The 27,905-nt window shown below is 39.9% G+C and overlaps 1 protein-coding gene across 1 annotated transcript in view; it reads right to left on the bottom strand.

The window, feature by feature from the left end:
* KL (klotho) overlaps positions 1 to 27,905 on the bottom strand; it is a gene marked incomplete at its 5' end in the record, with an annotated part of 53,091 nt that overhangs the window by 12,168 nt on the left and 13,018 nt on the right. The window contains 3 exons of the mRNA XM_011997825.1: positions 467 to 1,568; positions 6,980 to 7,248; positions 8,013 to 8,523. Coding sequence (XP_011853215.1) covers positions 467 to 1,568; positions 6,980 to 7,248; positions 8,013 to 8,523 — 1,882 coding nt within the window. The remainder of the gene's footprint in view (positions 1 to 466; positions 1,569 to 6,979; positions 7,249 to 8,012; positions 8,524 to 27,905) is intronic.

The raw sequence follows: 27,905 nt of genomic DNA, 5'->3' as shown, positions 1-27,905 counted from the left end.
CACCATACCCAGCTAATTTTTGTGATTTTTAGTAGAGACAAGGTCTCACTATGTTGCCCAGGCTGGTCTCAAACTTCTAGGCTCAAGCAATCCTCCCGCCTTGGCCTCCCAAAATGCTGGGATTACAGGTGTGAGCCACCATGCCCAGTAAGGTTAAATCTTTATGTACTCCTTTATGTACATGAACCAGTTAAGACTGCCGTGGAGCCATCCAAGATGGAAGACGAGAATCTATGCTTGCATAGATCCAGAGTAGGGGCTAGGGATTTCTGGTCTTCCACTTTTAGCTACACTCCTTTATCCTTGGGAAAATGCTAGATATCTCTTGGACTGTTTCAGTGAGGCACGAAATGGATAGCCCTCCATTCCAAGGGTAACAGTGTGTGTTGATGTTGGAGATTTAATCAAGTGTCACGCCCTCTGGTGACATAACCTTCAGGAGATTGCCACAGCTGGGACTCCTTACCTTTGAGAGCTTCGTTTATGTAATTCTGCATATAATACACCCTCAGCTGGTCGTCCTCAGCATGCAGCCCGTCGTCGATTCCGTTGGATATTATGTACATGGGGAGGTCTCCGTACTTGAACTTCAGCCAGTTCAGTACTTTGCGCAACCCCCAGGGCACCACTGCCACCTGACTGGGAGAGTTGAGCCACGTGATGTCGGTCATTTCTTGCACTTCTAGGTAATCATTGTATTTTATTGGATCTTCTTTTTCTGAGTCTACAAGGATGGTGGTATAATGGCTTAAAGCCAAAAAGTCAAAGGTACCCTGGATTAGCTTTTTTTCATCTTCAGTGATATAAGGAAGATGAAAATTGTTTCTTTGGTTCAGCCAGTCCCTCATCACCCATGGATAATCTCCAGAGCCGAAAATGGGCTCAGCCAGCCAGCCAATGTCAAATTCCAAAACTCTCTCGGCCACTTCTTTGTCCTTTTGGGAGAAAGGGCAGGCAGGTTCTATCCAATCGGCCTGCAAGGCTATGGATATTTTCCCATTCTGAGCATGCCTAAACTTTTCATTATACACATGCCAAGCCAGGGCATGGGCCTTCAGGAGGTTGTGGCCGGCACTGTATGTCATGTTCCTTGTATACGGCTCATTCATCGTTATCCAAAGCTTGACGTGATGGCCGAGCTCTTGAAAGCACAGTCGGGCATACTCCGCAAAGGCCAGGGCAGTGTAGGGGTTCTCCCAGGCACCCTGCCTGGCCAGGAGGCGCGGCAGTCCTTGGTTCGGGGCCACAGGCTGCCACAGGGCCACCACCGGGGTGATGTTGACACGGACAAGCTCGCTGACCATGCAGCGATAGTACTGCAGGATGGTGTGGTTTACCTGGGACTGGTTACCCAGAGGGAGAATCAGGGCCCAGTCCAGGGAGAAGCGAAAATGCGTAACGTGCATTTCCTGGAGTAAAGTGATCTGGGGCTGGATGGCGGCAAAATCAACACAGTAGGATTTTCTCTTCTTGGTCACAACCCCATCCACTTTAATAAGCCTTTTACTGTGGTGGACATCCCACAGGTAAACATTCAGGTCGGTAAACTGAGATAGAGTGGTATCTACCTGCAAAGGGCAGAGTAAACATGAGCGTCACCTGGACAGTCCTGAGGAAGTAACTCAATGCAATTATTTTGGCAAAACTAGCCAGGAATATCAGCAAAAATAGAAGCCTTTCTAGCTGAGAATGTGACCTGTTTTCATCAATTGTCAGCTCCTGAGGAAGACAATATTCCACTTTCTCATATGCACACTCGCTTTACCCGCAGTTCTAACTCTTAAACTGTTTCTCTAATGTTACCCCCAAAAGTCTGGATTTGGTCACTTCAGATGACAAACGCTAATGAGTCTTGCACACTGCTGGTCAGTGTTATGTAAGCAGAGTATTTTTGGGTGTTTTTCTTTTAATATAAGAAATCACTAATGGCATGAGACTTTCAAATAAAAAAAAAAAAACTAGATGAAAAAAAGAAAAAGTTTAAAATGTGAGTGAGTTAGCCAGGTGCAGTGGCTCATGCCTATAATCCCAGCACTTTGGGAAGCTGAGGTGAGAGGATCACTTGAGGCCAGGAGTTGGAGACCAGCTGGGGCAACATGTCAAAATCCCATCTTAGCCTGGCATGGTGGCATGGGCCTGCAGTCCTAGTTACTCAGGAGGTTGAGGTGGGAGGATAACCTAAGCCTGGGAGGTCAGGACCGCAGTAAGTCATGATCACATCACTCTATACCAGCCTTAGTGATGGAGCAAGACCTTCTCTCAAAAAAAAAAAAAAAAAAATCAAATTTAAAAAACTGAGTAAGTAAAGTAAGAAAATGAAAAGATATTTATAATTAAATTGTGCTTAAAATTACACTCTAAATTGAGGTTTGCTATAGGGAGAGGAAGTGCTAAATAAACATAACTCTTGCCTTTTGTTGGGTTTAGGGTCAATGACAGAATCTAATAAATTCAATCTGACTGATGGTAGAAAGTCCAAGAGAAAGCCAGGTGCGGTGGCTCATGCCTGTAATCCCAGCACTTTGCAGGGCTGAGGCGGGCAGATCACGAGGTCAGGAGTTTGAGACCAGCCTGACCAACACAGTGAAACCCCATCTCTACCAAAAATACAAAAAGTAGCTGGGCATGGTGGTGCACACCTGTAATCCCAGCTACTCAGGAGGTTGAGGCAGGAGAATCACTTGAACCCAGGAGGCAGAGGTTGCAGTGAGCTGGGATCATGCCACTGCATTCCAGCCTGGGTGACAGAACGAGACTCCATCTCAAAAAAAAAAAAAGAAAGAGAAAGGAAGGAAGAAAGGAAGGAAGGAGGGAGGGAGGGAGGGAGGGAAGGAAGGAAGGAAGAAAGGAAGGAAAGAACAGAAAGTCCAAGGGAGAACATGGAAGGAAAGAACAATATTGTCATCCACCCATAGTGGAATTTTTAATATAGTTAAAAATTTTTTCTAAATTATTCTTCTGTTAACAATGATGCCAATTATAGTTCTCAATCATATGTTATAAAATCCTCCCAAATAAAAATACGCATTTAGGAAAAGTTGACAAATTATCAAATCAAAATCACAAAATCATTCCTTCACGTGTCCGCTGTGGAGGGAACGCAAACTGAAAAATCCATCTGGAAGAACTGCACCCTAAGCCCGTGTTCCCCTCTGAAATAATCCCGTCAGAACAGGTTCCTTGGTCTGATGCGCTGTATAAAAGCAAGGGTCACAAACCGTAGCAGAGTTTTTGTTGCATTTTACCGGCCTGTTGCAAATGCACTGCTATTTCTCTGGAGAGGTAAATGTGTTTACAAAGAAAAGTCATTAAAAACAGCATGTCAAAGGGAAACTGCCTTTTCTGGAGAAGCGTCCCTCGCAGAACACTCATGCATGAACTTCCCCGAATGCTGTGGGAATGCTGTCAGAAGTATTTTTCCACTGTGATGCACCCCACAAATCATGTTTCCTCAGCTTTGAAGGAGAGAATATTTGCACGCTCTTTTGAAGTGTTCAGAGTTTGAAGGAATTTTTTGGATTATTTTTATAGAGCTCTGAGTTGACTAAACTCATAACTTTTTTTTACCGTGATTGTTCCAAAACAACAGCTTTTATTCAGTCCATCTGAAAACAAATATGAAAGACTACGGTGTCATTTCTGGAGGAAAAAAAATGTTTCTTGAAAATGCAGAACAGGCCGGGCGCGGTGGCTCACGCCTGTAATCCCAACACTTTGGGAGGCCGAGGCAGGTGGATCACGAGATCAGGAGATCGAGACCATCCTGGCTAACACGGTGAAACCCTGTCTCTACTAAAAATACAAAAAATTAGCCGGGCGAGGTGGCGGTCACCTATAGTCCCAGCTACTCAGGAGGCTGAGGCAGGAGAATGGCGTGAACCCAGGAGGCGGAGCTTGCAGTGAGCTGAGATCGCGCCGACAGAGTCTGTCTCAAAAAAAAAGAAAGAAAGAGAAAGAAAATACAGGACATTTGAGGCAAAATTCCACCTAACCTCCATTAATTTGTTAAGTTTTACTAAAAAATAAAATAGTGAAGTTGGACCTTTCAGAAGGAATGGCTATTAAAACATGTATTTAGTATGTTATGGGAGAAACTTTCTCCTCACAGGGACCAATGTTAAAGAGGCTCTATGTCCTCAGTACATACTGAGTTCGATATTTATATTAACTATGAGCATCCGTGGTTATGGGAAAACAAACCTCTCAGCCGAGAAAGTAGGTCCAAGTAAAGTGACAATCCACGTGAATGAGCCTAAGGTCAGGGTTGTGTGCTTCTTAGGACATTATTTTTCAAGTTGTTCAGGTGAAATGCATGCCTCAAACACTGAAAGTTCCAAATACTCGCCAGGAGGGAAAAGATGAAGTTCAGTGGTTTAAAAATCACTTCTCAGGATTTTAATATAATGTCTTAAAGCTGTAGAGTACTGTTTGTAAGTGAAAACACACACACCTCAGAACTGGCATACAAAGAACTTATTTTGACTGTGTCAGTTAGGCTGACATAGTCAACCTGTGTCCAGTTAGCTTGAGAAGGGTCCTGTCAATGTAACACAGAGCCTGAGATGAAAACCAGAAGAAGAAAACAGCAGTTGCAGCCTTTCCCCACCAGAGAGCTTCCAGAGAAGATTCCATCTGCTGTGGGTTTGAGAGTGACTTAATTTTGTGTTTGTTGAGTTCTGCACAGGAGGAGACTCTGCCAGCAACAGGGGTGCGGTCCCCAAGTTGATGAGGAAAAAAGGACAGTGTGATCTGAGAGAGAGACCACTGGGGCCAATTAGTGGCTGACCTTAGGTCAGATTCTAAAACAATAGCTTCTAGAGTGCAGTAGGAAAAGGAATTATCTCCCATCTCCCTTGCTATTCACTGCTACACTTACTGCTTCTGACCAGCGTTTCTCTTATCCCTCAAGCAAACAGGATGTACCCTTAAGACTTTCTCACTACTTACCAATTCCCAAAGCCAGCACACAGCCCCCGGATGAGGAAAAAAGCAGGAGAAGTAGGGCTCCCTCCGACACCCCTACTCTTGTTCTGCATTCGTTCCCACGGTCTGCACAGCAATGCTGGCTGGGAGATTGTGCCGCATACAAAGGACTGAATCTGCCAGACTCAGGCTGCTATCAGAGATCCGTGCTCAGCAGGGAGCAGGCAAGAGATAGCACAAGGACCAGGGACCATCCGATCTATCCCCAGTCCCAGTAAAGAGGAGGAGGAAGGAGGACTGCGGAGGTCTTCTTCCCTTTCTCCTTCTCCCCTTCTTCCTCACCAGCCTCACTTCTCCCACCTCAGATCCTCTCTGAACCCCACAGTGGAATCTACTCTGAGGAGGGAAATTAGGGTAAGATTTCAAATAGCAGGGGGCTTGGAGAGAAGGAGAGAGTCGGAGCAGGGCAGAAAATTGCACACTAAACAGGAGGGAGCTCAGAACCTTTCTCCTGGGCTCACATATCCTGGCATAGAAGATGACACATCCAGTCTTTTTTTTTTTTTTTTTTTTTTTGCAGCAATGAAGTCTGGCTCTGTCACCCAGGCCGGAGTGCAGTGGTGCGATCTCGGCTCACTGAAAGCTCCACCTCCCGGGTTCACACCATTCTCCTGCCTCAGCCTCCCGAGTAGCTGGGACTACAGGCACCCGCCACCACAACTGGCTAATTTTTTGTATTTTTAGTAGAGACGGAGTTTCACCATACTAGCAAGGATGGTCTCGATCTCCTGACCTCGTGACCTACCCGCCTCGGCCTCCCAAAGTGCTGGGATTACAGGTGTGAGCCAGTCATCTTTTAAATGGAAGGTGAGGGTTTAAGTCTGAGACTGCCTGTAAAATGAACTGGATGGTCTGAAAAAGAAGAATAATCCCAACCAGCAAAAAATGTATTAAGGATAGTGTTAATTTATTTCCTTATAAATAAAAGATTTCAATTTGATATTTACAAGAAAACAGCAACCCATTTCACATTCTTCCAAGCGTTTCCTTTCAAGCTGTGATTTGCAGAACCAATGAATTGGCTACTATAACCCAAACATGTCAAAGCCAACTGCTTGTCTATGGACACTGAACTCTGTCCCTGTCTTGAGACTCTATCACACTTGGACTCTATCAGCAGCAATCCCCCAGCCCTACCCTTGTTACTTACCACCATGCCCGCTTCACTCCATTGCATCATTTGTGCGTACATTGTTTTCTCTCAGTAGATTCCTTTGCTCCTTTGAATGCAAAGGTTGCCCTTACTCATCTCAGTGTACCCTCTACCTGCACTCCCCTTAACCAAGCGACCCGAGCAACTAACACAAGGCTTTGGAGACACTAGACATCCAATCAGTGCTTACTAGAGTATCCAATCAAATGCTGGAAAACAAGTCCCTTCAAAATTTGGGAAATTTAAAAGAATGTTAAAGGCTTACTACTGAGAAGATGCTCAATAAATACTGGTTGATCATTTTGAAGAAATTTCATATCATTTCAAAGACTATTGCTAAAAAAGACATTCTGACCAGTGAATCATTGGATCTAGGGTTTACTTTCTTAGGGTATCTCGGCACATTTGTGGAGCCCACAGTTGTGCCTCTGGAGGAGTCCGCCTCATGTTCCTGCCTCAGTCTCAGCAGCACCACTGAAACTCGGAGGCTTTGGAGTTCTATGTTAGATCCTGTTCGTGAAAAAACTCAACTGCCTTAAAAAGGATCAAAACCCACAGGATGAAAAGAGAGTGTTTTATCTTTTCACTGTCTTAATCGGATCTTAAATATTGATATGTTTTAAATTTATTTCTCTTTGCATCTAACGTAAACAAGATGAAGATAGGAAGATTTCGGGAGAGCAGGGTGCAACATTCCAAATTGTATCCTTAGTGTGCTCATAAGGAATTGGTTTTGGCTCAAAGAACGGACAATGTGCCGTGACAATCAGCCTAGGAAGGAAGCACTACTTACTAGTGATAGGGCTTGGTGAGACTGCTGATAGGTTTTGCCAGCTGACTTACTTGAATGTAGTTGTCAACAATTCCCCAAGCAAAGTCACAGGGAAATGTCCCTTCTAGGGGCTGATTTTCAGGTAAAGGAGGAAAGCCATTTTTCTCTATCAGCTTTTGGTAGAACAAAGCTGAAGACTTTGGCAACAACGTCTTTTCCTGGCTTAGAAAGTCGACATAGAAGAGTCCACGCCTGATGCTGTAACCTCTGTGCCACTCGAAACCGTCCATGAGGGACCACGCAGTGTACCCGATGACATCCACCCCATCCAGCTTGATGGCTGCAAAGGGAAGAGGGGACAAGAGCAACACGACCCTTCGCTGGGCACTTGCATCATGATTCAAGAGCATCTGAGCGTTCTCCTACTTAAATAAAGTGTAATGCTTCTTGTTTGGTAAGCCAATGATTTCTCTTCTTGACAAAAGACTCTAATCAAACCTATATAACTCTACAAATAAATGCCCTCAAAATAGGCCTATCGATATGTTTTTTTGGATTTCTGAGCACCACGACAGAATAATTCCTTATTTATAATAGATGTTCTACAGGGCTGGAAAGATGTCTTGTACCACTTTCCATCCTAGACACCCAGCATTGTGTCTGATGCAATAAATAAATAAATGAAGGCTTTAAAAGCATGATCTATTTATACTGTTTTCTCTAGGAAACATGGACATTCCTTTTTCTTTAAAGTGTTTTACTCAACCAAAATAACAAGAACTGAAAAACATGTGCAGAGAGCTGGATATCCTGGGATATATGTTCAATTTAATCTAAAAATCTAGATTAGTAACTCTGAAAGTTAAGTAATTACAAATATTATAACCCAGTTTCTCATTTACAAATGGGTTTTTAAAAATTACTTTAAGTTCCTCAAGACCCCAAATGAGAAAGGTGTTACACGAATGCATTCCTACTATTGCCAAATTGAATGTCTCCATTAGGATTTAAAAATATAAATTCACATAGTTCATGTTAGATAATCTTGGAGATTTTTTTTTAGAAGACTTTGGCAGGAAATGAGAACTTTACCCAAAATCATACCTTTTAAGGTTTCCATGATGAACTTTTTGAGGTAATACATATATTTGGCATCATCTCTCTTAGTGGTCCCTGAGACAAACCAGCCATTTTCCACAATAAATATTTGAGGATGGTTATATTCAAGGTCAATCCAGGAAAGCAGTTGTCTCAGGCTGGGAGATTCTAATTGGCGGAATTTCATGTGAGGGTCCAAAAGTTGAAAACTCAAGGTTGGTCCAAAGGAAAGAGCAAAAAAGTCAGCAGTTCCTTTGATGAACTTTTTCTCAGATTCAGTAAAATCAGGCAGAAGAGACGAAAGGTTATTCTTCATGCTCTCGGGATAGTCACCATCAATAAATATGGGTTTGGCAAACCAGCCTAGTACAAAGTCCAGAGATTTTTGACATTCTTTGATGCTATGGTCGGTCATTCTTCGAGGATTGATCCAGTGAGAGCTTAGGGCGATGGACACCTGGCCTCCCTGAGTGGGACGGAAAGAAGTATTGTAGAGATGCCAGACTTTGGCATGAGCCTATGAAAAGAAAAACCATGACGAATTTATCTCTAGTTGTGAAGAGAAATGCAATATAATACTTGAATCCCCAACTCAAATTATATGTTTCTCATCAAGCCTAACTTAATGACCAACAATGTAAAAATCAGCTGGAACCAATAAATTATTTCAAAGGTAGGTCACCCCACAGTGAGGTGGTACCAGGACTAGAGTTATTTCCATTGATTTTTAGCAGTCAGTGGAAAAATGTAAATTCCTTGGGTTGAGTGTGTGTTATCCACATTTTGAAAAGCTAATGAAATAAAAGAATTTGTTATAATATCTTACTATTTAATTGACTTTGGATTATGTACTTTTTAATTTACGGGTTTTGTGAAAAGAACCAATGCTACATCTGTGATCACACCAGGAATTTCTAAATAGGATTATATTTTTTATCCTGAAACTGGGAGTTTTCAAAATGACTCAGGTCATTGGAGTTAATTTACTGTTTCAGAGTCATCTCTCAGAGCTAAAATTCTAACAAGCAATCTTCATTCTTCCCTAAGAAGAATCAGTACAATAAATTAAAGAACCCACTCCAGTATCTAACCTTGGCCTACCCTCCAGAACTCTGGGACAGTTCTAGTTTCCCACAGACCCAGGGTGCAAGGTACAAGCCAAGAACAAAAAACAGCAAAATACAGCTGCAAGGAGATCAGATGTCCATTGTTAGCATGCAGCCAGGAGTTTCATGCAGCCAGGAGTTTCGTACAGCAATGAAAAGGGCTTTGCATCCATAAAACCAACTTTATACTCCCATAAATTCTTACTGACTTCTAATATCTTATTTTCATTTGTTTCCTTTTTATCTACAAAGAAGAATGAAAATTATAGGAGTTTTTTCTCCCCTACTTGAAGTGAGTTTCTCTTTCCCTTTGAATTCCTTGATTTACTCTCCCTATTTTCCTACAAATACAAGTGTTGTTTATCAGCCTTTATTCCCCTAACATATCCTCTTTGCAAACTCCATTCTCATTCTCTGTTTGACTCCATATATTCTCCAGAATGATCATGCCAATTTTCATTCCACTCCCTGGGCCTGCAGAAACTCCTTTGTTCATTGAGCCAAATAGCCTCTTCAACATATCCTAAATATTCCTCTCTTGGTTCAATTCAGTACAGGCATCCAAGAATGGCCTCATCAACATTCTTAGGGGTTCAGCCTAACATTTCAATGCAATAAGATAGTTTATGGCTAACTTTTCTTTTTAGTTTCGTGGTGAACATATCTGCTGTGTTTCATTTCACTAAATGTATTTTTTCATGACCTGAAGCAGCTATCTATATGCTAAGAAGGAAACGGAGAATCAAATGTTGATCAAAAGAATACTGGCACTTGCTTATGGGATCTAAGAAACCAGGGTCTTAATCGTGCCACACTTCTGCTAGCTTTGTGATGTCTCCTGTGCTTCTCCATCTTCCCCATCACACCTCCCCAGGCCTCCCTTCCTCATTGAAAGGAAACCTCATGATGTTAACAGTTAAACAGAGGCTGGGCATGATGGCTCATGCCTGTAATCCCAGCACTTTGGGAGGCCGAAATCCCAGCACATTGGGAGAATCCCTTGATACCAGGAGTTCACAACTAGCCTGTGCAAATAGTGAGACCCCAGTTCTACCAAAAATCAAAAACTTAACCAGGCATGGTGGCGTGTGCCTGTAGTCCCAGCTACTAGGGAGGCAGAGGCAGGAGGATCACTTGAGCCCAGGATATTGAGGCTGCAGTGAGTTGTGTTCACACCACTGGACTCCAGCCCAGGTGACAGGGAAAGATACTGTCTCATAAAACAGAAACAAACAAACAAATAAACACAACAGTTAAACATAAAATCCATCAAGCAGTCCAGGTTAGTAATCAGCAATTAACCTCTTGAGACCAAAAACCAAGGGACTTTCCTAATTTGACCCCATTTGAGGCCTATGAACAGTCATGTCCTAAATCTACCAGGCACCTTTCTGTAGAATAAGTGCTGAACAGAGCGTGTAAGAGTGAAAGCAAACAAAGAATGTATTAATCTCGGTCAGTTTTGCAGGAGCTGAAGTCATACAATGGAATTTTTATAATTATAGACCACTCTTCTAACCTTGAGGACTTCAACAAGGCTCAGAGGAGGAGGTTTAGCAAGGACATGATAAATGGCCTGGGCCATCGGGAAAGACATATGGTCTCTGATGGCAGATAAAGTTCCTGCTCAGTCCCTCTTTTTTTTTGTTTTGTTTTAAGACTGGGTCTCACTTTGTCACCCCAGCTGGAGTAAAGTGGTGTGATCACAGCTCACTGCAGCCTCTACCTCCCAAGGTCAAGCAATCCTCCCACTTCAACCTCCCAAGTAACTGGGACGACAGGCACCTGGCTAATTTTTTTATTTTTGGTAGAGATGAAATCTTGCTGTGTTGCCTTGGCTGGTCTTGAACTCCTGGGCTCAAGTGATCCTCAGCCTCCCACCTCAGCCTCCCAAAGTGCTGAGATTACAGGCATGAGCCACCGCACCTGGCCTTCGTCATTCCTGAGTTGGCCACATTCCTTAATCTGGGCAGGTAAACATAACTTTCCTGTGCCTCACAGGACTGTTGTGAGGATTGAATGAGACAACTTATGTAAAACTCCTAATGCAGAGTTTGCAACAGAAGGATCTCCATCCCTTCTCTCTCTAGAGGATGAACAAACCGAAAGGAAGAATATTACAGGTAAAGGAAACAACCCCTGCTAAGGAATTCAGCCCATAGTAGTGATGTGATATACTGATAAAACTTGGGGTTTGGAGTAGAAGAGATTTAGGTTTAGATTCCCTACTCCTCTAGCTACAACTACTGTGAGCCTCACTTACTGCTCTGTACAAGTGGGAATGACATCTATTGTCCTATAGGGACATTGTGAAGATTAAATGACATAATGCAAGTGACAGTGTCTGTAGTTTTAAGTAGCTGATTATTTTACAGGGGAATAAATTTGCAACATTAGAAAGCATTTTAGATATCATTTGGATTAACTGCTCACCTCATGCCAAAACCCTGTTGAATCTTATTTGATTACTCTTTACAGAGTCCCAACTTGGTGGTCAGCCCCGGCATGGCACCATCTCTAAGAAATCGCTGCAACCCCATGGCCCCCTACACTGTGCTGCATGCCCCTCTTCTGGGCACCAAGCGTCTCACACATACTTCTCTCACATCATTTACTGCAGATAATGAGGCGCATCCCTCCCCAGACTGAGCTCCCTGTGGAGTTCCCCCACTCCCTCCCTGGCACACGGAGGCCCCCATTGTCTGTTACACTGAATTGAACCAGCTTCACCACCTCTTCACGAGCCAGTTCACTCCCTTTGCAGATGGTAGATTTGACAGACTAAATATTATGAGGCAGAGTGTGGGAAGGTCACTATTGAGGATGTTGCAACAACTAAGGATGATCAATAGGGAGATGGTTACATATGGTCTTGCAATGCTTTCTAATTATTCCTGGTATGTTAATCTTACAGGCTTGTTGTCTTAAGATTGAGATTTAATAAAGTTATTGACAAGGACCCAGTGAAGTTATTACCTGTATGGCCAAGAACATTCATCTAAATACTATTTTTAATAGCCAAACATTGAAAACAATTGAAATGTCTAATATTCAAATGTATTTACAATGTATTAATGTTTTAATACATGATAGTATGACTAAAGAAATACCAGTATTCAGGATAATGCAAAAGAATATCTATTAACATGTAAAAACGTTTCTAAAATACTAACTGAACAAAAAAAAAAGGTTATAAAACAGTAAGTAGAGTTCAGTAGCATTTTGATCTGGAGGGATTTATAACTTGTTAAAACCTGTTTTGTGGCAGGATTGTGGGTGGTATAATTCGCTTCATTTTACCTATCTATGTATTTTTTTCATTTCTTAACATAAACATGTATTGCTCTAGAGATTAAAAAAATAAAATTCAAAAAGGGAAAATGGCTCACAGCAGTTGGATGGCAGGCCCGCTTGATGGTTATTAAAAGTCTCTGCTTCGTCTAACCCTGCCTACCTGTTCTCCAACTTACCCTACGGTCTCTGCCTGAAATCCAACTCCCGGGCACACTGAACCCCACTTGAAGTTCTAAGATTCTCTAGGCTTCCATGTTTTTGTAGGTGCAGCTCTCTAAGGTATGTTTTACCTATTCCCAGTTCCTTCACCCTCATCCCCACTTTAAAACTCGGCTTAGATGTCGCCACCTCCAGGAAGCATTCCTTGATATCTTCCCTCTCCCTAGCACTGATTAAATGTCTGTTCTATGTGTTTCCATGACTGTCCTCTATCCAAGACCTTAACCACATTTTATTGCATTTATTTAAGTGTCTGCATTGTAGGTGTTTTGAAGGCATTGTGTCTTTTATCTCTCTGTCCTCAGATTCTAGCAAAGTCTCTGCAACACAGCCAGTATTCAATAAACAGATCTAGAGGAATGAAGGCTGGCATTAAGAACCAGATCAAAGGGTCTAGGACAGAAGCAACATTTTTCTGGGCTGAACCCAGAAAACTCTCTCATAAGCTACTCTGGTTCTTATTTTGCTTCCAAAACCATAAAAGAGAACTTTCAGGCACATACCATTAAAAAAAATAAATTAGAAGGAATTTTATATGGCAGGCCTCTGAGAATAATACCGTATTATCTCCTAATGTGCTCATGATCCACTTTGGGGTATAAATCTCTCTGGTATGTGATGCCCTCTTGCTTCCTTCTTACCTTCCATTTAGATTTTGGAACATGGAGCCTGAAAAAAATCTAGAAGAAAAATGTATCTGAAATTCCTTCTTACCAACTAGCTAGTAGCCCTAAATTTTGGAAGTTGAGGAAAATAATTTTGGAAGTCAAGGAAAATGCTCTGAATTCCACAGAACATATAGACATTTTCTCTTTGGTTAAATTATAAGCTCCCTGTTACTTGCCTATTACTATCCCTCACAGAACTCAACACAAAGTTTCACACAAATAAGCTGCTTTTAAATGGTGGGTGGAAGGAAACAGGCGATGAACCTCAGGTCCATTCCAGCTTTCTGCCTTGGGTCGTGTTCTAGGTATGGCTGAGGAAAATGAATCCCACGCAATACACAGCAGTATCGCTGAGCTCAAAAGGCAGAAAGCAATGATGAGGACCCTGAAGCAGGTCAACAGCCTGGAGAGAAGAAATCTACACAGAGGAAGGGCCCAGAAGTCTACATGAGATTTCCCAAAGATCCTTGGCTGTCCGTGCACAGGAAAGATTTTGTGAGGCTCAGTAAAGAGAAGCAGCCACAGGCCTGGGAGATGAATACCAAAGGTTGGGTAGGGCTGGAAAATACTGCATTTCAGAATAGCCAGAGTAGAAAAATGCAGCTGAGCACTTCAGGCATCCAGCTGAAACTCAGGAAGGTCATTACCTGAAAAGTAAGAACAAAGCTGGAATAGACCAGCTCTAACAAAGACTAAATCCACATCAAGTAAATCTGGTAATTTAACTTCTTGGCAGAACTAAATACAACACCCTTTAAAAAGAGACAGTATTGACCAGGCTCCCTATAATGTCTCATTTATAGCATACAGAGCATAATAAAAATCTACCAGATATGTGAAAAAGCGGAAAAATGAAACCCTTAAGGGGAAAATAAAGAAGTATTCAAAATCAACAGAAGCCAAGATGTCCCAGATATTGGTATTAGCAGAGGACTTTAAAATAGCTACTATAAATATTTTCAAGGATTTCAAAGAAAAGATAGATACAATGAACAAATGGAGAATAACAACAGAGAACAACAACCAAAGAAAACATGAAAATTCTAGAACTGAAAAGCAAAACAAATAAACAAATTTTTGAATGGGATTAACAATATTAATTCTAAATGGACCATATAATAAGAATAAATAATGTAATCCCTAAAACTCACAAAAATATTAAAAGGTTTCTCTAAAAAGCCAATAAAATAAGAAAAATGAATTACCAAAATATCTGATTTTTCCAAAAGATGCAGAAATAAAGAATGAAAAACAGATGGAACAAAAAGAAAACAAACAGCAGGATTGTAAACACAAACCCAATCATCTCAATAAATATTCAAATACACATGGACTAAATGTTCCAAGTACAAGATAGATGCTATGAAAGAAGATTTTAGGGGCCGGGCGAGGTGGCTCACGCCTGTAATCCAGCACTTTGGGAGGCCGAGGCAGGTGGATCACGAGGTCAGGAGTTCAAGACCAGCCTGACCAATATGGTGAAACCCGTCTCTACTAAAAATACAAAAATTAGCTGGGTATGGTGGCAGGCACGTCTAATCCCAGCTACTTGGGAGGCTAGGACAGGAGAATTGCTTGAACCCGGGAGGTGGAGGTTGCAGTGAGCCGAGATCATGCCACTGCACTCCAGCCTGGGTGACAGAGTGAGACTCCACCTCAAAAAAAAAAAAAAACGAAAGAAAGTAGATTTTAGAAAAGTAAGCTTCAATTACATTCTGTGTGCAAGAAATATACTATAAATATAAAGTGATCGTGCAAAAGAAAAAGAATGGAAAGAGACATATTATGCAAATAGACAGCATTAAAAAGCTGACATGGCTTTATTAATAACAAAATGGAGGCTATAAACATCACTATAATTCAACTAGAGCTAACAGACATATATATTAATAGAACATGCCACCCACCTAAAAAAAGCAGAATGTACATTTTTTCTCAAGTGCACTTGATACATTTTCCAGGATAGATCATATGTTAGGCCAGAAAATAAGTCTTAATAAATTTTAAACTATTGAGATCATAAAAAGTGTTGTTTCTTACCACAGTGAAATGAAACTGGAAATCAGTAACAAAAGAAAAACTAGAAAATTCATAAACATTTGGACACCAACAAATTAGATAAAAAAGATGACCTGGACAAATTCCTGGAAGCACACATATTACCAAAAGCGGCTAAAGAAAAAATATAAAATCTAATCTAGGTGTAAAATAGATTGAATCAGTAATCAAAAACTTTCAAACTAAGAAAAGCTCAGGACTAGTGGCTTTAATAGTGAATTGTACCAAATATTTAAAGAATTAACACGACTCTTTTCAACCTCTTCAAACAATAGGAGAAGAAAAAACATTTTCTAACTTAGCCTATGTGGCCAGCATTATTTTGATACCAAAGCCAGATAAAGCCATTACAAGAAAATAATAGTCATAGATCAATATCCCTTATGAATATAGATGCAAAAGAATGCAACCAAATACTAACAAAACAAATCAAGCAGCATATTTTAAGAATTATATGGCACAATCAACTAGTATTTATTCCAGGAATGCAAAGATGGGTAAACAAAAAAAATCAATCATTGTAATGCATCACATCAATAGAGTAGAGTAAAGGGGGAGAAAACCCATATGATCATCTCAATTAATGCAGGAAAAGTATTTCACAAAAATCTGAAAGTCTTTCATAATAAAAACACTCAGAGAACTAGGACTAGAAAGGAACTTCCCTAACATGATGAAGAAAAACATTTATTGGCCAGGCGCGGTGGCTCACGCCTGACCGACATGGAGAAACCCTGTCTCTATTAAAAATACAAAATTAGCCAGTGTGGTGGCGGGCGCCTGTAATCCCAGCTACTCGGGAAGCTGAGGCTGGAGAATCGCTTGAACCTGGGAGGCGGAGGTTGCAGTGAGCCAAGATCATGCCACTGCACTCCAGCCTGGGTGACAGAGCGATACTGTGTCTCAAAAAAAAAAAAGAAAGAAAGAAAAAAAAGAAAAAAGAAAAAATGAAGGAAAAAAACTATCCAAGTTAGAAAGAAGTAAAACTATCCCTATTCGCAGATAACATGATTCTACATATGGAAAGTCCTAAAGAATCCACAAAAATCTATTGCAGAAAATAAACAATTTCAGCAAAACTGCAAGGTACAAGATCAACACACAAAAGTCAGTTGTATTTCTGTACAACAGCAATGAACAGTCCAAAAAGTAAATTAAGAAAACAATTCCATTTATAATAAATTCCAAAAGAATCAAATATACATAGGAGTACATTTAAACACTCTCACCATTTCTACTTACATTGTACTGGAGGTCCTAGCCAGCGCAGTAAGGCAAATAAAAACAAAAGAGGCATGTTGATTGAAAAGGGAAAAAAAAAAAACAACTTTGTTGTTCATTAAAAACATGATTGTCTATGTAGAAATCCTAAGGGATTAAAAAAAAAAAAACAGAAAAACTATTAAAATGAATAAGTGAATTTAGCAAATTGGCAGAATATAATGTCAATACAAAAATCAGCTGCATTTGGCCAGGAACAGTGGCTCATGCATATAGTCCCAGCTACTTGGGAGGCTGAGGCAAGAGGATCCCTTGAGCCCAGGAGTTCAAGGCTGCAGTGATCACGCCACTGCGCTCCAGCCTGGGTGACAAAGTAAGCCCCTGAATCACTGTTGTGATTCCCATCACCCTAGACTGAGTTTGGGATTTTATGTAAATGGAATCAAACAACTATGTAAATATACTCTTTGTGTCTGGCTAATTATTAATAAGTTTCCAAAAATCAGTGGCTACTACATGAAGAATAGGATCTAGGAGGACAAAAGGGGAGCAAGGAGACCAGCTAGACAGCTATTGCAATGGTCCAGGCAAAAGATCATGGTGGTTTGAACCAAAAGAGATAGTAACAAGTGGCTAGATTTAGGCTATCATTGAAGGCAGAATCTGTAGAACTTGTTGATGACTTGGATGTTACATGTGGCATGTGAGGCGGGGAAAAGGAATCAAGGAACTCAAAGAAAACAAAAAATAAGGAGTTGGGGAAGGGAAGGGATCCAGTTCTGTGTAGGTCACAGGTCTGACTTCCAATGAAGATGCGTGGTACACAGCTGAGTATATGAAGCTGAAGTTGGAGAAGACATGGATGGTATCACCAATCCCCCAAATATGTTTCAGGAGTAATACTGAACGGACTGCTTTTTGTTATCTATCATTCCTTAGATTTTTTAAAAATTGAAATGGAATAATTCTTAAAGGATTAATTTAATCCTACAAATAAACTTAATTAAATGGACTGAAACCAATGGTGGAAGAAATGAAATGCAGCCCATAAACAGAAAATAATTCAAATAGCTCATTTATGTCTTCTCCTTACCCAAGAAAAGGGCCCTCCAGATGTTACTTTAGTTCTGAATTAAAGGTGCACGCTTTCAAACAGGTCAAAGGATTGAAAAAATTTTAGAATGCACTAGATATTTATTTTCCTTTTCTTTCTGGCACCCTATTACCTCAACTTCAAGAAGAGTATTGGGATAACATGTCTGAGGACTTCCTTAAAAGTCACTGCTACTATGTGGTGTTTACATAAGCATGCCAACTAGCCTGATGTTTGTGTTCATAGACCAAATTATTCCTCTTATTTCTATCGGCACTATGGTTTATCAGCTGCAGTTCCTTAAGACAGAATTTTAAACAGCCTCCCACAAAACAACCACCTAATGGAACACATAAATAATTTCCCAAAAATAACTGTCTACAACTTTATCCACAAAAAATAGCCTTAAAAGTTCCTTTTGTGCAGTTCCTTAAAAGTTGCTCAGGATTTAGCCTATGCAAGGGGGCTCATATTTGCCTTCCCTGACACCCAGTTAGACAAATATATGTGAACAGGCAGCAGCTTGGCACCCCTACCTGCTTGGGACTTCTTAGCAAATCAAATAAGTTGCATTTCTAGCTCTGAGTACCAATCCTTACAGCCTTCTCCAAAGTAACAGGAAGACCGATAGAATCTCATATAAATGTAAACAGCATCACTTCCCAGCCCAGTTGTTTTGCTACAGCCAGGTCAGTTTCTCATTACTCCTCATCCAGGGCTGTACCTACATTGGATGCCAACCTACTAACCCTGAAGCTGCATTCTACTTTTCCTTCATTATCCATATCCCTTTCTGCCTTCTGTTTTGGTCTTGTCTCTTCTAAGAAGTAGTTCCTAATGAACCCCACTTACTCTTAGTACTATCTTCCCCAATTATAAACTGAAAATTCTCACTTCTTCCAAATTTGGCTCAATTCCCATCTCCCCTGTGAAGTCTTGTTTGGCTCCCCAGATGCATCAGGCATTCCTTTCCCAATGCGCCCCACCCACAAGCAGGAGTAAATACCATGCTTCTTCACAGTTCTTCCTAAGTTGGTGGCTCTTCACCAAGATTGTATTATACTCTCCCACGACAATAAAGTTGAATGGAAACAACTTGAACATCCAATAATGTGGAATTATTCATTCATTTATCCTTTCACTCAAATATTTATTAAGTAACTACTATGGGCCAGTTGTAATTCTTAAATTAGTTGAAACAACCTAAAGGATTAACAATAGAGATTAGTTAAAATAACCCAGGAATAACACACTAAATGAAATAAATTATTAGCAACTAATGATCAGTGTTGATATAGTTTATTAATTTTATGAGCAATAAATGATCACCATTGACAAATATAGCTTATTAAATGATAGATTATAGTTACCTATAGACCATGTACAGTATTACCTAATTTTGGAATCATACGTACAGATGTAAAATAAATATACATGCTGGGCGCGGTGGCTCACACCTGTAATCTCAGCACTTTGGGAGGCTAAGGTGGGCGGATCATGATGTCAGGAGATCGAGACCATCCTGGCTAACATGGTGAAACCCCTGTCTCTACTAAAAATACAAAAAAATTAGCTGGGCGCGGTGGCGGGCGCCTGTAGTCCCAGCTACTTGGGAGACTGAGGCAGGAGAATGGCATGAACCCGGGAGGCGCAGCTTGCAGTGAGCCGAGATTGCGCCACTGCACTCCAGCCTGGGCGACAGAGCGAGACTCCGTCTCAAAAAAATAAATAAATAAATAAACATACATAAGACAGGATTTTAAAGCATTTGTACAGAAAGAGCAGTTATAGTCTCTATTGAGTAGGACTATGGGCATTTATTATGTTCTTCTGCTTCTCTGATTTTCTGACTTTTACGTAAAACAAAATATGTATTGCTTTTTAAATAAGAAAACATAAATGTTTTAAAACTGGAATTTTCAAGTTTGGAAAATTTTCTAGTTCAAATTATTTACTATATTGTTTTTCTAAGTTGATGATGTCTGCTCTGCTTGTTTAGCTATGTTTTCATTTTTTCCCCCACAGGATGGATGGCATAGATTGCTGCAACTAATTCAGTCATTCACTTCTCAATGATGATTTACTGAATTCCTAATCTCCTATTGTTATACCTTTCAGTCATTCCAATTTCTGAAAAAATTGTTAGAAATGTTTTAAAAATTCCTAGCATGCCAAAATTATCAATATTGGGAAGTCTAATAACTGGGATTTATTTTTCACCAAATGGTCTAGTTGATTAAATGATTCTCCACCAAAATGTTTTTGACCATGTTGCATTTCATCAAATCATCTGGAACTCTCCCAAAAAAACTGTAAGATCCAAATAATTCAGCCAAACAATTGGACTGTCTTTTTTAGCCTGTGCCACCTCCAGGGCAGATGGGTTAGGGGAAAAGAGCCTTTAAAATATCCCCCATAGTGGAATCTGGCCGGGGCTTAGGGAGGGCAATGGAGTGTCTAAGCATGGAAACGATGATTAAAGGAACAGATATAAGAATTTACCCAAGTGATAAAATGATGTTGTGAAAATGATGGTATCAACCTAATTAGGCTACAGGATTAATAGTTTGTGGCTTTTAGAACATAAGATTACAATAGACAGTATAGGGCCAGAATATGAAAAGTTTTGAATGTAAAGTTATTTGGATTTGACAGAATAGGTCATAATAGATTAGCATAAATTTCTGAGACAGTGATGATCAGTCATATACTCAAAATCATCCATTGCAGAATGCATTAAAATGTGAACAGCTGGATGTGGAAAATTGGCATGATACTGCCAAAATGCAGATACAATTAAGGTTCTGGACAAAGGTGGTAACTACTGAAAAGCAAAACAACAGGGCAATCTGAGAAATGTTTGGAAGTGCAGAATAAGAAGAGCATGGTGCATTAGTTACACGTTACTCACATGCTCATGAAGAAATATTATTCGTGAGCTGGGTTGGGCGCCACTAAACATTTCTTCCACTCTGGTCTCATCTGGCTGATCTAGGATGGCGTTGGCTGGGACAAATGGGACAGGTGGGTTCTGCCCCACATGTCTCATTCTCCAGTGGACTAACTTGGGCATTTTCTCATAGCAATTGCAGGGAAGCAACAGACTAAGCAGAAACTAATAAGCACTTTCTCAATGTTTGCCAGCATTATGATCGTTGGCTAAAGCAAGTCACACGGATAAGCACAGAGTCAAAGGAGAAGCTGAATGGACACCTAGAGTAGAGGACACTGCAAAGTTACATGACAAACGGCATGGATACAATGAAGAGAGGACAACATTGGGGTCTTTAATTCAATCAGTCCATATCACGTTGTAACTGACTAGACCTAGGCATTAAAAAATAAAGTATTAAAGTTGACGGCTCATGCGTAGTACACAGCTAGACCAAAAAATGAGTCAGTCTGGAAAGGTGAAGATACTTGTTGCTTTCTGGCTGGATCTACAGTTTCAAAAATCTTTGTTGGTTTTTGAAAGGTGACTAATTTGGTAGATGGCATAGTTCTCATGCCAAGACATTTATTTAGTCATTTATTCAACAAATATTATCCAACACCTACTATATGCTGGATATATACATGCTAAGAATACAGAAATGAGCAAAATCTCAAGCTTAGATGTATGCCATGACTTACTACATACTAACACTGATAGAAAAACTGACCCCCAATGTTCCCCGAGACACAATCTAAAAGAAGATACATGATTCCTACATTAAGACCGTTTCACAAACCCCCAAACATTAGTATATTCAGTATCATAGCATTTTGCTTTCAAACCTTTGTTAAATCTTCAAGGTAAAAAAGTCTCCTGCTGTATATGATTGCTAAACCTTTTATTACTCTGTCCTAAAGAACTAAGCTTGAGATTAGATCGCCTTTAGAAATCACATGAAATTATGACGTATGCTACTTTTGAGAAATAGACAGTAAGATCAATAATAGGTTTACTTTATTTTGTTTGTGGTAAAACATACACAACCTAACTTCACCCTTTTAATTTTTAAGTGTACAATTTGATAATTGTTTTAGTAAGCATCCATTATGAACTATCATACTAGGTTCTAGAGATACTAAACGTAAATAAGGTAAAACACCTGCTGTCATGAAATTTTTACCATTATCCACTGATTTTACATGAAATCTATAAAAAATAAAAGAATACTGTTTTCTCTTCTTGTACTTCAAGTTGAATGACCCACGCCAGGCCAATGAGATACCTTCCCTGAGATTGTTTTGCTGGAATAGAGGCATGTGACTCTCCTATATCTGGAGAGGAAGTGAATTTGGAGTTGCTGACATGGGAAGAGACTCTCTGGGATGAAAAAAGCCAAACTGACCCAAGCATAAGTGCATGTGTGTATGTCTGTGTGTGTGTGTGGTGTGGTGTGGTGTGTGTGTGGTTCATGTGCACGTGTGTGGTATGTATGTGGTATGTGTATGTGTGTGTGGTGTGCGTGCATGTGCTTAGTGAGGGAGAAAGAGAACCCTCCTTGACAAAATGGTTACTTTCAAGTCAAATACAATTGTTAAAATCTCAAGTCCCTGGAGTTCTTCCTCAATTCTTCATCCTTGTCATAAAAGTCCCTTTTCTTCCTTAAGCCAGTTTTAGTTAGGGTTGGTCAAATATAAATATAGAGTTCCTTAATACAAATATAATAAAACTGGAGATTCTACAAGAATCCACTTATTAAAGGTACACTCTAACAACCAGGCAAGATAAAGGCCAAGGTGGTTTTTGAAAATCGTGTTGTAATTTTGAAGTTTTGTTACTTAAGATTGTTTTCTCTAGATTTTTCCAAAGTAGGTGACAATAAAGGGCTTATTTATTTGTATTTAAATAAAAACTTCCTTCAAATGAAATAAAAAAGATTCCATAACTCACCCTGGGTAAATACATCAATATATCAGAGATTGAGCTTCTTGCTTAATTTATCTGTACAGAACTAATCAACATTAGTTAAATCATTCTATTCAATACTAAATCATGCTGCCGTGAAAATCATTCCAAGTCATTGATGCTAGGTTGTTAACAAAATATCCAGCTTGTGACCAGAATTCATCTGACCCATTAATCACAGAATTATTACTGAAACACAGAGGGGTTCCAATTCCTTGCTTTTGTATCTCTGTTTTTCTCATAGCAACAAAATGAGAACCATAAGGGAACAGGTAGGGAGGCATAGGCCAGATGAGAAAAAGAGACAAGAAGATAAGGAACTCAGATAAGTGATGTTTCCACAAGGTCAGCAAAAGTATCCCATGGTTCATCAGTCAAATAGGATCTTTTCAGTAAACATCTGTTAGTATAATTGCCAATAATTCCACAATACCCTCATGAAACAGTTACTCTCCAATATCAACAAAACTGAGACAAGCATTTTTCTTCTATAATGGTCACTTTTATTTTCTAAACATTCTACCTCTGCCTCCTTATCTACTTCTCCTGCTTTAAGTTATCAACAGCAGATGCCAACAGACTCTCCTTGAGACTTTCTTTAACAGGCTCATTTATAGCTCTTTGCTTTTGAAATAACTCAATTCGTCTTGCAGTAGAGAACACTTTTCACCCAAAGAAAAAGGGGCATGTGAGTGTGTGAGGATTTCTACATCATTGAACAGGATACAATTACAGGAAAACGAAATATGCTTTATGAAGTGGTGGACGGCAGAAAGTCATCGGCCTGCTCTTTCCCCCTTCTTTTCCATTTGCCTTTTTGTGGTAGCAGGTTCTACATAGTCTTAAGTCAAAGTTTTTCATAATATAAATTCCACTTGTGGAATCAACCTATGAGCAGCCTCAGCAATTTTGAAAATCAAAATAGAAGAGATTAGGAAATATCAGAGTGCACTGCATGTAATAATGGTAAGTTTTTTCCGTGAAAATTTTGTTTCAATGGTGTATATACAACATGGAAAATGCCTTTCTTATTATAGGTCAAGATCAAAAAAGTTTGAAAGTCAATGGTCTAAGTGGAGGGAGATTTTCATTCCAGAAGTATTTATTGAGAACCTATTGTGTGCCTGGCATGATTCTAGCACTTTGGGGTACAACAGGGAACAAATCAAAGAAAAACCTCTGCCCTCACGGAGATTCCATTTTAGCAGGAGGAGCGATAGCCAACAACAAACATAATAAATATAAATTATAAAGAATGTTCTAAGGCAATAAGTGCTATGGAGAAAATAGAGATAAGGGAGGCCTAGGGTGCCACGGAGAGGAGATACATTTTATTTTATTTTTTTGGTGGCACTCACAAGAGTCTTTATTTTCCTTTCATTAAATGTGTTGTGATATTCATCTTTTCATTTACATCTCTACACAGCAAAATCCATTTGTGTCCCTATTAGGCAAGAATCCTTCCCATCGCTATCAGTTTTCTACAAGTTAAAAACTACCCTTACAGAATTTAAAATGCCCTAATCCATGGTAAGTAGCAAACTGAACAAAGGTGCACTGCCTTCTGCACCCCCAGAGAATCAGGATAGGAGAATGGGATTAACTAGGCAGGTCTGCCTGAGGCCTCAGCCCAGATGGACACCAATAATCCTGCCTCATTTCCAAGTCTAGGAAAATTATCTGTGCAGTCTCCCTTTGTGATCATAAATAATCTCCAAAGATTATATTTTATCACACGGAAAAACCTGGTTTCCTTGAGCTTTAGCCAGATTCATTTACAAATGTTTGTCAAGGGGTGTTAATTAACACTCTATAAGCCTCTTGGCTCTACAGTGTAGAACATATTAAATCCAAAGAAACAGCTTCTGTCTGGGGATTTCATAAGGAATCTCAGATTGCCTTTTCAAAAGAAGGCAATCTGAGGGTGTGTGTTTATCTTTTTAAAAAAACATTGCTTTTATACTAGAGGGTTTGTGTTTGTCTGTTTTTATCTTTTAAAAAAATGCTCTTATTGGTTCTTCTATTCAGAAGCTAAAAAAACAAGCCCAATAAATTCATTATCACACAGTTTCATGCACAGTAACCTGTAAATTTGGTGACTTCCTGTCTCCTTGAGGCCCCCAGAAGTAGTCTTCTCCGCTGCTCGTAAAGTGGGTTGCAGGAAGTAGAGAAGACTAGTTCCGGGGGCCTCCAGGAGACAGGAAGTCACCAAATGGGGGTGGTTAGGGCTGTGCCTCCTTTGAGAAAGGAGCTTGTGACCATAGATTTAAAGAAAGTGGGAGTTAGTTCTGTGGCTATGGGTGTAGGGCAGGTTGGGAAGAACCTTCCAGGCAGGGAGAAGAGTAAGAAAAAATAATGCCCCAAGGCACAAATGCAAGATCTTCAGTGTGGCTGGATGGCGTGGGGCAGCGGGGCAGGAGTCAGAGTTGAGACAACATGTGTTGAAACACCTGCGAGAGTGTTTCCAGAACAGGGAACTGCAGCGTTAACTGCTGCTTGATCTCCTATGACGAAAGGGAAATTTTTAAAACGGCAAGGCTTCAACGTGAAAGGAAAAGGAAAAAAAAAAGCTTTTTAATCAAATTGTAAATGACATGGTTTTTCACTTTCCCATCTCCCATATTTCTCACTGAGTAGCAGTAAACACAGGAAACGGCCACGCATAAGTTATACTGTAACTCCTCATAAGGGATCCTCTGGTTTCTTTCATTTTTCGGAAATGAAAATTGTGAAGGAAGAACAAAGAGAGATCTGAATTGAAATGCACTTTTTCAGGACTGCTATTTGAGCTATCATGTAATAATTACTTCATTAAGCAAATATTTACTCAGTAGGCAAATTGAGGGGTCAAATCATAGGTACACGGAATAATTACAGTATAATTCTCAAAGTGAAAACGCCAGAAGACGGATTTTTTTTTTTTTTAATGCAATGGCGATTCAGAGGAAGGAAAGATTCTTTCTTGCTGAGGGGAAATCAAGGAAGTCTTCCTGTAGGAGGTAGTTTCTAAACCTTATATTGAAAAATGCAGATCCTGGAGAGTCGGAAAATGGCATTCCAGGCAGATCACTGTGAGCTGGAAAGCCAGTGATACTGCGGCAAAATGTATTTCCTACAGAAAATAGATGGATATCTCCCATGCCCCATGATCTTTTACGATATAACCTGGCCATTCCTCTCATTGGCGGATCTGTGGACCCTCCCCCTTGAATCTGTGGGCATGTGACTGCTCTGATAGAAACGAAGCTACCTGATATCAAGAATAAGTAAAACGAAGAAGAAAAAGGAAAAAGAAGTCCATACCACTTCTTCCTAGTTCTCTTGGGATGCTTGCCGGGAGGGAAGCTAGCTTCCATGTACAGAGGCTACTAATCTGAGACCACTTGTGTAAGCGAGGTCAACAGAGATGCTCTGGTCCACAGCCAGCCTCAACCGCCAATCACATGTGTGAGCCGTCTTGCATGCCCCACCCCGTTCAAGCTTCAGATGACTGCGGACCAGAGGAAAACTGCATGGGTGAGCCCTTCCCTAAGCCTGACCCATACGTTTGTAAACTAAATAAAATGGTTATTTAAAGCCATTAAGTCTGGGGGTATTACACAGAAATAGTAATGGGAACAGATGTATCTGGGTTAGCGTTTTTGTAATTATGTAATGATGACCCTCTCCGATGTTAATGAAGGTTAAAGACGTTAGTGGCAAGTCACAACTAACATTCTTCTCCATTTCAGATGCTGATGTGGACGAGGATGGTCTAGGCATCTGCTAGCACACCCCCAGATGTAACCTGTGCAGTGCAGGAGGCAGCCTGGAGTCATGGAATGTACACTGGGAATAGGGGTTCAGAAAACCTGAGTTTTGACCCCAGCTCTGACCCTTGTTACCCACAGGAAAGTCAGCTAAACTCTCCCGGCCTCTCAATGAATTTACCTGCCCCCAAATACAAAAAAAGCACTCTAGAAATTATCAAGCATTATCCAGTGGTATGGGTTTTTTAATCACTTTAAATTAATAAATTCATTTACATAGTTTAAAATCAAATAGTACTAAAGGCTTATCATGAAAACAGTAAGCATCTCCCCCAACCCCGTCTCTAACCCCGACTCCTGCTCCCCACTGGCAACCTTTTAGCTCTTTCTTCTCGTAATGCGCATCATATTTCTAAATACTATGCTATTGTGAAATTTAATAATTCATTAGGATAATGAGGAGTTAGCTCTTTTACATGCCCCATTTTCTTCCCTTATTTTCCCAAATGTCTGTTCTTATTTAAATCATTGTTAGTATTTACGTGAAGATTCCTATATAAATGTTCATTTGAGAGTCAAATAGGACACTATAACATTTCCCTTTTCTGAACAGCTTTTAATTTTCCCTTGAATAAATAATGACCTCATTATTAAGCTTGTGTAATATTCCATATGTGATTTTTTAATGTGTTAATGATTCTCTATCATGTTTTCTACCATAGTCTCTATTCTGTTGAGTCTACTTTTTCACCCAGAGCTCTTCGTTCCCTGCTAGAACCTTCCAGCCTCCAAGTCCAGTCTGGACTAGATGCTGTCAAGAGCTGCTCTCATCCTAGGAGTTTCCTTTATTTCTTATTGATTGAAACTATACTTTTTCTATATCCTATTTCTTCCTATGTATTTACTACAATTTTGCCGGTGCATATCTTCCATTAGCTTCTTAGGAAACATGACATTGAAGGTGAGCTTTCAATATCCTTACATGTCTGTACATTCATTGAAATAGGAACTCAGTAGGCTCTTTAAAGTTAAAAACTCATGTTCTTCAGTTTTGGGGCATTTTATTGTATTATGTCTTTACTAATTTCCTGACCTCTATTTCCTTATTCTCTCTTTCCAGAACTTCTATTAGTCTGATGTTGGATCTTTATGAATATCCTTTAAATCTTTTTCCCTTTTGAAAATATTTTCTATTTCTTTATCATCTTGTACTATTATTATGGCATTGCTTTTACCTTACTTTTCAAACATTTTACTAAATATTTTATTTCAACTATTGTGTTATTGGTGTTAAAGAATTTTCTGATTGTTCCTATTTCAGTTTATGTATGTGTTTAATTTCCTGCATAATTTATTTTCCCTAGTTTGCTTTTCTGTTTATTTTATTCTGTTTCATGTTGACAACTTTCCTCAAATGTCTTTCGCCAGCAGTTTTGATTCTTGCCCCTTGCCCTTCTATTGTACCTGCTCCTTTTTAAGGCTAGGTTCCTGATTATTGCAGGAGATAAGACTCCTGATGTGGGGAGTCTGCATGCCATTCCAAATTCATCATCTCCAAGTGTGGTCTAGCAAAATAATTTGCACTTACGATCAT

Source organism: Mandrillus leucophaeus, unplaced genomic scaffold (genome assembly GCF_000951045.1).
Source record: "Mandrillus leucophaeus isolate KB7577 unplaced genomic scaffold, Mleu.le_1.0 Scaffold549, whole genome shotgun sequence".
Lineage (NCBI taxonomy): Eukaryota > Metazoa > Chordata > Mammalia > Primates > Cercopithecidae > Mandrillus > Mandrillus leucophaeus.
The sequence above is the reverse complement of the archived record's forward strand: the minus strand, read 5'-3'. Positions and strand labels throughout refer to the sequence as shown.